Source organism: Chelonia mydas, chromosome 12, assembly GCF_015237465.2.
Source record: "Chelonia mydas isolate rCheMyd1 chromosome 12, rCheMyd1.pri.v2, whole genome shotgun sequence".
Taxonomy (NCBI): domain Eukaryota; kingdom Metazoa; phylum Chordata; order Testudines; family Cheloniidae; genus Chelonia; species Chelonia mydas.
In genome coordinates this window covers 41,969,525-41,979,085 of record NC_051252.2, presented here as the reverse complement: position 1 = coordinate 41,979,085, position 9,561 = coordinate 41,969,525, and the positions used below count along the sequence as shown (strand labels likewise).

Here is a 9,561-nt window from a genome sequence, read left to right as displayed (position 1 = left end):
CACGCCTGGCATGGGCCTGCCCATCCGCAGTCTCTGTATTCCCGCCCAGCGAGGGCCCCAGGCACGGAGCAGGACCCCACTGGGCCCCGCGCTGCGCCCACAGAGCCAGGACAGGCCCTGCCCCGGGGCGCGTCCACGTCCCCGAGACACAGGCCAGGGCCAGCGGGCGCAGCTCCCTTCGAGAACGGCGCCAGCCTAACCCTGGGATGAAGGCCCGGACGCCTGGGTTCTGTCCTGGCTCCGGGAGAGGAGTGGGGGTGGGAGTGGGGGTGGGGGTGGGGGAGCCAGGACTCCTGGGTTCTAGCCCCAGCTCTGGGAGGGGGCGGGATCTGGTGGGGAGGGGGCGGGGCCCGGACGCCTGGGTTCTGTCCTGGCTCCGGGAGAGGAGTGGGGGTGGGAGTGGGGGAGCCAGGACTCCTGGGTTCTAGCCCCAGCTCTGGGAGGGGGCGGGGCCCGGACGCCTGGGTTCTATCCCGCGTGCTCACAGGCTGTGTGGAGGCGGGGCCCCGCCCTCGGGCTCGGCCGCGATTGGCTGGGCCCTCAGCCTATCAGAGGGCTCCGGTTCCGGACGTGCCGGAGATCTCGTGGCCTGTGTGTGGCCGGCCCGCGGGATGGGGGCGCCGCTGCGGGTGAGGGGGTCACGCGGGGGGGGAGCACTTGGGGGGAGCGGGGTGGGGCCGGGGGGAGCACTTGGGGGGCGCAGAGGAGGGGAGGGGGGAGCACTCTGGAAGTGGGGTGGGGTGGGGCCGGGCCGGGGGGAGCACTCTGGGAGGGGAGTGGGGAGCACTTGGGGGGAGCACTCTGGGAGGGGGGCGGGGCCGGGGGGAGCACTCTGGGAGGGGGGCGGGGAGCACTTGGAGGGAGCAGGGGGGAGCACTCTGGGAGGGGAGGGGGGCGGGGCCGGGGGGAGCACTCTGGGAGGGGAGTGGGGAGCACTTGGGGGGAGCAGGGGGGAGCACTCTGGGAGGGGAGGGGGGCGGGGCGGGGCCGGGGGGAGCACTCTGGGAGGGGAGGGGAGGGGAGGGGGGCCGGGGGGAGCACTCTGGGAGGGGAGGGGGGCGGGGCGGGGCGGGGTGGGGCCGGGGGGAGCACGCTGGGAGGGGGGTGGGGCGGGGCCGGGGGGAGCACGCTGGGGGTGGGGTGGGGTGGGGTGGGGCGGGGCCGGGGGGAGCGCTCTGCGGGGAGGTAACTGACAGCTCTTGCCTTGCAGCAGCGACTCCGGGAGGCCGTGGCGGTGCTGGGCGGGGGCGGCCTTCTCTGCGCCTCGTACCTGGTGGCCGCGGGCGAGGAGCGGTTCTACGCTGAGTGCCTGATGCCGGGGCTGCAGCGGCTGCTGGGGCCCGAGACCGCCCACCTGCTCGCCATCCGCCTGCTCAGCCTGGGGGTCCTGCCCCGCATGGCCCAGCGTGACTCGGCCATGCTGGTGCGTCCCTCCCACGGGCTCCGCGGGACACTATCTGCCCCGTCTGAGCCCCCCTGGGTGGGATATGTGGGGCGTGCGCCTGGCCCCGGAACCTACCCCACGTCAGAGCTGGTGGGATGCCCCAGTGGCTCTGGGGGAAGGTGATGTCCCCGGGAGCTGAGCTATCCCTGCTCTGCCAGCTGCACCCCCGGGGGCTTGGGACTGGAGCCCGTCACCGTGGGGGAGGGGGCTGGCTGTTGTGGGGCTCTGCCCCTGCTGAATGCGGGGCAGCCTGCTGGAGGTTGGGCTAGACCAAGTGAGCGAGGAACCCACCTTCTCGTTCGGGCTGTGGATGGTCAAACTCCCCCCCCACGCCCCGCCCAATAACCTGTCTGGGCTGCTCTCGTGACTGGCCCGCAGCTGGGCCCGGGCCAGTCGCTGTGCAGTGTGCGGGGGGTCACGGGGCCTCGCTTGCTCTCCCAGGAGGTGCGCGTGCTGGGACGGAGGTTCCGGAACCCGGTGGGCCTGGCCGCCGGCTTTGACAAGCACGGGGAAGCCGTGGATGGGCTCTCCAAGCTTGGATTTGGCTTCGTGGAAGTGGGGAGTGTCACCCCACAGCCGCAGGAAGGGAACCCCAAACCCCGGGTCTTCCGGCTGCCAGAGGACCAAGCTGTCATTAACAGGTAGGCTGGGGTCAGAGGCTGCTGTCACACGGAGGGGGGAGGGGAATCCCATGTTTGCCTCTAGGTGCTGCCTGGAGCAGGGGGGGTGGGCATTTTCTCCCTTCCCCACCTCCATTGACCTGCAGCAAAAGAGCCAGTAAGGCCAGAGACGAGGCTGGGAGGGGGCTGAGGGTGGGGCAAGCCAGTGGGCCTTGGCTGTGGGTGAGGTGGGAGGGGCAGGTGACCTGTGGGGGTAGGGTGTTGGGGCAGGGCAGTGAGCAAAGGTATCTGTTGCCATCCTGTATCTCTTGCTGGGCTGAGCCCTGGAGGGCTTGGAGCTGCAGCTTCCCCCTCTAGGTAAGTGTCTTGTGGCCCCAGGCCTGGCAGCCAGCAGCCCCCTGTGTCCCACAAGGAGACTGAGGATCTCCCTTCCCTGGCATATTGTTCCTTGGTGGGAGTGATTCCAGCCCAGCTCCGTGCTGCTCGCTGACACCTCTTCTTGTTCCCGCGCAGATACGGCTTTAACAGCCATGGACATGCTGCTGTGGAGTGTAGGCTTCGGGCCCGGCAGGGAGTGCAGCTCCAGCTCACGGAAGGTAAAGCTCTTTGCTATCATGAAAATCCTTAACAAGGTTACAAGGGAGAGTGCTATAGCAGTCAGTTGTTAGCCTGTGGAACTCACTGTCACAAGATACCGCTGAGGCCAAGGGCGTGATGGGATTCAGAAGACGATTTGATGTTGGGATAACAAGGAAGGCCATAAGGGCGATGGCTGCCCCTGCTTCAGTGCGTGAGCCAACAGGCCATGGCTCAGGAGACCTTTGCTATTTCATAGCAGGCCACTCCTAACTGCCCATCCGCAGAGTCTCACGCCTTCAGCTCTGGTCATTACTACCTGCTTTTGGAGGGGGATGGGGACCCTGGCTAGCCTGACGTGTGGGGGTGTGACCTGCTACAGCAATTCCTGTGCTCCCCAGCAGGGGGCGGGCACTGGTGTCACTGGGACCCCTGTGCATCAGGGATGGGGTAGTGCTGTGGGCCTGGTGAGTGCAGGGAATTCTCCGCCGTTGGTCTGGCACCGGCACGGCCACCCTCGGCTAGCCATGGCGTTGGCATGGTGCAGAGCAGCTGCCTGCGTTTGGACTCTCCCCCAAACCTGGCCCGGCACAGCTGCATCCCCGGTGCCCGGCCTGGGCCCTGCACATTCTGGGGCTGGTCCAGCCGCAGCTAGTAGGGCATGTATTTGCAGCTGTGGTGCCGTCTCTGGGGTGGCCTGGCTGGGGATGTGGCAGGTGATAAGGCAGCGCTCCTGCCTCTCTGAGTGGCACACGTGTGTTCCAGCTGGAATTCCCCTCGGAATAAACCTGGGTAAGAACAAGGGCTCAGCAGATGCAATGGCAGATTATGTGGATGGGGTCCGGATGCTGGGCCCGCTGGCCGACTACCTGGTGGTGAATGTGTCCAGTCCAAACACGCCGGGGCTGCGGGACTTGCAGGGCAAAGCTGAGCTGCGCCAGCTGCTGGCCAAGGTGGGTGACTGTCCCAGGCCAGCCTGTGGCACCTGCCCAGGTGGTTCTTGGTGCAGCGTGGCGGTGCCGGGTGCCCCCCTCGCTGCTCTGGCTGCCAGCCCTTTCGCGCAGCGCTTGTCTGAGCTGGAGGTGGCCGTTTTTGGGGGTGGGGGCTCTGCAGAGCAGCAGATGGGCAGGGAGCTGGGACTCAGTGGGGGGCTGGGCGTCTCACTTTGGAAGGCATGGGGGCTGTGCTGTGGCCCCGAGGTGGGGATTCATCCCAAGCTCTTCCCTCCTCCCTTTAGGCAGCAGCATTGTCTGTGTCTCTACCCTCCCCAATTCTGGCTGTGCCTTTGGGATTCTTCTGGGGGGGGCCCCTGCTCCCCAGAGACATCTCTGTGCTGCTCTGATGTACCCCCTCCATTTCCTCCCTGGGCGCTGACCTTGCCACCCCACCCAGCTCGTCAAGCCTTCGTAACACCGGGGGCGGGGGCTCTGGACAGCTTGGGTGTCTCCCTTGGCATGTCACTTACTGCAGCAGCTCCTGGCACTGGTGTCGTCCCTGCAGGTGCTGGAGGAGAGGGATGCCCTGAGGTGTGAGCGCAAGCCGGCCGTGCTGGTGAAGATTGCCCCTGATCTGACTGCCCAGGACAAGCAGGACATAGCCAGCACGGTGACCGAGGTAGTGGGCAGGTAGCTCTGGGGCGGCGCCTGCTGCCCAGCGCAGGCCTTGCTGTGCCCGAGGGAGGGGGGCAGAGTGGGGAGCTTAGGGGAGAGTGCAGGGAAGGGGTGAAGTGGTAGCCCTGGCGGGGGACGTACCTGTCTGCAGGGGCCTGGAGCGTGGGGGAGTCACTAGGGGAAAGGGGCTGGGACAAGAGAAGTGCAGGCTGGACAAGGGGAGGGTGTCCCAGCCAGGAGCTCCAGCTTGGGGCACGGAGCAGGCTGCAGTCAAACGCCTTTGGCCAGAGGGCGGGCGATGGATGGGGCCGTGTCTCGCTGCTGACCGGCTGCACCCAGGGGCGGGTCCTCCCCAGCCCCCGCCAGGAGCTGCTGGCTCTGACGCCAGTGGTGGCTGCTGTGCTAGGCTGCTCGGGCAGCCAGTCGCCAGCAGGCTTCTGCTGCTTGCTCCCCACTAGCTCTGGTGCCCCTGTGAGGGCGGCTGGCCAAGCTGGCACAAGATGCGGCAGGGGGCCTGGAGCTCTGCTGCCATCATGTTCCCTCGGTGTCTCAGCTAGGTGTGGATGGGCTGGTCGTCACCAACACCACCACCAGCCGTCCCAGCAGCCTGCGGGGCACCCTGCGCGCGGAGCCTGGCGGCCTCAGCGGGCGGCCCCTGCGAGCGCTCTCCACGCAGACCGTCCGCGAGATGTACGCCCTCACCCAAGGTAACTCAGTGCCACCGCCCCACCCGCTCCGCCAGCCCCAGGCCAGGTGCTCCATCCGCCTCTAATGCCCACCCTTGCTCCTAGGGAAGGTGCCCATCATTGGCGTGGGCGGGGTGAGCAGCGGGCAGGACGCCCTGGAAAAGATCCGGGCTGGGGCCTCTCTGGTGCAGATGTACACGGCGCTCACCTACCAGGGGCCCCCTGTGGTGAGCATGGTGAAACGGGAACTGGAGGTGCTGCTGAGGTGAGTGAGGGGCTGGGCTGCTCCCGAGCGGTGTTCTGTGTACGAGGGGGTGGGCGTCCGTCACACCCATGGCTCTGTGCCTGTGTCCCCAGTGGTGTGGGAGGTGCTGGGTCTGAAAGGCCTCATGGCCGACAGGCACCAGGCCTGCCGAGGGCTCTCGCTGGCTGCTGCCATGGCCAGCGTCCTGCAGGCCCCATGCCTTGGGATGCTGGGCAGCTGTGACCCACGGGTCCAGCAGGCTTGTGTTGCAAGCGGAGCTATTCTCTGTGCTGGGGTTAGCGCAGGACAGAGGCCAGAGCATAGCTCGTTTGGGAGGACCTGTTCCTGGGCTGGGGGGCGGGAGCGCCGGACTGAGCCTCGTGGGAGTGTTCACACCTGTTTGTTCTTGGCTTAGGGAGCAGGGGTTTCAGAGCGTCACAGAAGCTGTTGGAGCGGATCATCGGTGCTGACGGGCGTGTGGGGCTGTGGATAGGGCTCTCTGCACTGCCCCTGGATGCCCCAGCCTGGAGAAGCTGCAGTGCCCTGGGAACAATGGTTGGTACCTCTCAGGTGTGAGCCAATCAGGAGTCTCTGGACTGTGTCATCCCCTGTGCAGAACATGGGAGGGGTCTAGTGACGTACAGAGACCCCAGCCCCTGTCCAGTGAGCGGGCTAATGGGGTCATGGGGAGCTCGTGGTCTTTGTGCCAGGGCTGCCCTGGGCATGTGGGGAAGGCTCCCAGCTGCCCTGCGTGGAGGGACCTAAGCAAGGCCTGGGCGGGGAGCTGTTCCCCGATGGCTCAGCTGAGCAGTGCTGGCAGTGTGGGGCTGGGCTGACCCGTGCCAGTCCTGAGCAGCTGCAGGTCGGGGTCCCTGCCCTATGAAGCTGTGACGCATGCTTTGGTGGCACGAGGCCTGGCATGCTGCTGGCGCTGGGGTGGTGCCAAGTCCCTGCTCCCCTTCTCCAAGGGGGAAGCTCTTTGCCATTTGCCTGCGAAGGGACTCGCCTCCTCCCCACCCCCTTGTGGGTGCACAAGGCCTTGAGCCTGATGCAGTCCTGGCCATGCTGTTCATGGAGCCAGCTGGGTCAGGCAGTGCCCCAAGCAGCATCACTGGCAGCCCTGCTCCATGCTGCTGCCTCAGCCCAGCCCTCGCTGGCCTGCAGGGCCCTGCCTGAGCGCTGGCTTGGCATCTGCCCCTGGGCTCTGGTTTTGACTTCGCCTCCCTGGCCATAGCTGTCTGTGCTGCTCCCCAGGACTGGCTGGCTGGGGGCTGCAACTAAAGGAGACTGGGGCAGGGCTAAGAGCCCTGCCTGGGCCTGGCTTCTCACTGGACTGTCAATAAACTTGCTGCTCGTTCAGTCTCTCATCCCTTTTTGTGTGTGTGTGTGTGTGGGGGGGCTTGTGGCTCTCACCCCCAGCTGCCCTGGGGGCTGGAGCATTGGTTCTGGATTCCCTACAGTCCCCCCAGGCTGGGCTCTGGCCGCTCATGGGGCCGTGCAGGTGCCACTGGAGCAGTTCTAGCCTGCGGCCTGGAGCAGGGTAGCTTGGCTGAGAAGCTGCCTGGGGGCTGGGCTGGGCTCTGCTCAGCTGCTGCCAGCTGCAGGCGGGGGCCTGGTGCCCTGCTGTTGCCTGATTTTTAGGAGGCTATATTATTAATTTGGCTAATATGGGTTAGAGGCCTGCCAGTTCATCTGACTAGAAGATACTGGGGTTTTTGTTTCAGAATCGGGCTATACAGAGTTTGCAAAGGACCCTTGGGGGTATGACAAGATGCTTATACTGAGACAAATGTAGTCTTGACTTTTATTGAGATAAATGGAATAATAATTGGTAATTAAATGGTTAAATTAGAATGACAGATGCAGTACTATTAAAGATACATATGGTATTATATACTATCCGGCTTTTGATTAATATACTTACACCTTTTCTTGATAACTGGGTGGTAAGAGACTGGCATGCCAAGAGAGCTTAGGTTTAGGTTTCTTAATTCTTCAGTGGGTGGTGCAGAGCTAAGAAGAAGAAGAAGAAGCTAGAGCTAAGAGTTGGACTAACTGACTTAAAACTTAACATTAAGAACTTACAGACAAATAGACTAGTAAAACAAAGAACAAAGAAGCTTGGAGCTTAGAAAATTTAGAAAGCAAGTACAAAAAACCCTTAGACGCTTAGAGGCCTAGATACTTCCTTGGCATGGTGGGCTACCCCCTTTATAAGGCATGGGTGGTTGAGCCCTTTTTTTGTCCTTAAACCTAGTTTTCTTACCCAGCGAAAGGTTGGGGCACACTTACTCCACAGGCTGGTATGTTTGTACATATTAATTACATTTGTTGTTTTTGCCCTCCCAGTTATTTTGCTTCTTTCTATCTAGGTGAAAGGTCCTAGACTTATGTATGCTAACTTTGCCTTAGCTCAACATGCAGGATGTGGCCTGTAGGTCCCTTGCATTACAGCCAAACTACTTTAATATAAACCTATAAGCCTATTATAATAAAACAAATAATTAAAACCATAAGAAACCTATAAGAAAAGAGAGAGAGGCAGGATAGCCCTATAGGCTACACTGCCCAGGGAAGAGCTCAGGTTTCTGCTGGCAGATGAGGATCCCTGCTGGCTGCTCACCCCAGCTTTGGTCCTGCAGCTCTCACCTAGGCGCAGCTGTAGGGCTGTGCTGGGTAGGGATTGCTCCTGCGGACCTGTCCCCCGCTGGTGGGAGGGGCGGGGGCTCTGCCCTGGAGCACGTTCAGAGTATCCTGTAGGGGTGACGTCTCGGGGCCTGTCTAGAATCTGTCAAGTTCCGGTAGCACCCAGGCCTGCCTAAAGTGCGGGCAGGATGGCACCGGCAGTGGCTGGGAGGGTGGGTGGCACTGGTCAGCCTCCTGGCTCTTCTGCCCCGGGGGGCTCTGCTCCGGTGCCAATGGGTGTTTTAATAGTGGGTGCCAGGCTGGTATGAGCTGGGTCTTCCCTTCCCCCCCATTGCTTGTTATCTGCCCCTGGGCACACCCTCCTGGGCAAATGGCAGCCTACTGCGTGCTCCTGTCAGCACTGGCCCCAGCCCCCCCAGCTGTGCAGGCATGGGGCATCGCCCCCTCTCCCACGCACTGACATGCACTGCTTCACTGGACAGACAGGCAGGAGCTGCCCACAGCCTGTTTCAGGGACCAGCCCCACTGTTGCTGGAGGGTGACAGACCAACAGGCCAGGTCAGAGACCATTGATGGGGGACGACTGTGTCTATCAGTCCAGGGTCAGCACCCCCATGTCCAGCTAGCTGGTGTCCTGTGTCCATCCCTCCATGATCTCTGAGCAGGGCAGGCTGCTGGCTCCACCTCCTCCCTCCCCCCGCGTCCGGCCGTGATGTGACCCCTGCGAGAGCGGGGACCTGGCGGGAGGCAGGGGCTTGTTCCAGGCCCTGTTGGGCTGGTGCAGAGGGGTGTCACTGGGCTGGCTGCTGCAGTGCCTCACACTGCCTCCCCCTGCCGTTGCTGGGGACTCTGTGGGGAGCCTGGCCTGGTACCGCACCTTGCTGGGGCCAGGCCTGGTGCTAGCTGCTGTGGGGGACAGGTGGGGGAAGCCCTGGTGTGGTCCCAGTGGAGCACCTGGAGGGGGTATCTGAGCCCATCAGCTCCCTATTCCTCAGGCCAGGAGCAGGCTTACGGCCTGGCTTATTCTGTCTGGTTGAAGGTAATGCTGGATGTTCTCTCCCACAAACGCCTCTAATCCTGTCTTAAATCCTCCTGAGCCTGGGGCCCAGATTTCTTGTGGCAGTGAGTTCCACAGGCTAACTTTCACTGGGTAAAAACATATTTCCTGTCAGTGGTTTGTTGCCTTTTGATTTCATAGCCTGTCCCCCTGGTTCTTATGTTCTGCAATTTACTAGCATGGCCTCGCTGGTGAACGTGGATCCCTCTCTCCTGATGCACTGCACTAAATGATCCCAATTGTCTCCTTTGGAGACACCCCACTGAAGGGCACCATAGGGAGCCTACTCCAGTGCTATCAGTAGGGGCATCACTGACTCCCCTCCTGGCTTGGATGCTGTAGCCTGTGGGGCAACCCCATGGTTACAGGGAGGCCAGAGAGCATGGGGCCAGCAGGCTGAGGAGTTGGATCTACCCCTGCTGAGCTCTGACCAGCCACCCCTCAAGCCTGCGTCCCCCACCGAACAGGCTGGGCCAGTGCCTGCTCTTCGCCCTAAGAACCACAGCCAAGCTGTGGGGCATGGTGTTTGAAGCAGGGCAGGTCCCCAGCCTCAGGTCCAGGGCAGTTGGGTGAATTCTCTCCAGCCTGGGACCTGAGGCTGCTAGGATGTAGCATCTGCTCCAGCCGTAAACAGGCGGTGTGGAAACTGTTGGGTATGTTCATGGATTCCAAGCCGGA

At 62.9% G+C, this 9,561-nt stretch overlaps 1 protein-coding gene across 4 annotated transcripts; it reads left to right on the top strand.

Moving 5' to 3' along the window:
* The first annotated feature begins 476 nt into the window (after positions 1-476).
* Positions 477-6,544, top strand: DHODH (dihydroorotate dehydrogenase (quinone)). 4 transcript variants are annotated; one of them, XR_006285249.1, is made up of 9 exons: positions 477-629; positions 1,211-1,423; positions 1,886-2,085; positions 2,578-2,660; positions 3,406-3,593; positions 4,141-4,254; positions 4,808-4,957; positions 5,042-5,201; positions 5,596-6,544. XR_006285249.1 is itself a non-coding variant. In XM_037878052.2 (9 exons), exons 1-9 carry the CDS (start codon positions 612-614, stop codon positions 5,648-5,650), a joined length of 1,185 nt encoding a protein of 394 aa, XP_037733980.1. In that variant the 5' UTR covers positions 478-611; the 3' UTR covers positions 5,651-6,544. The 4 variants fall into 4 exon arrangements, 3 of the variants coding, with proteins under 3 accessions (XP_037733980.1, XP_037733979.1, XP_043382301.1); XM_037878052.2 differs by having other exon boundaries at positions 478-629; positions 4,804-4,957; XM_037878051.2 differs by having other exon boundaries at positions 478-629; positions 4,141-4,265.
* Positions 6,545-9,561: the final 3,017 nt, after the last annotated feature.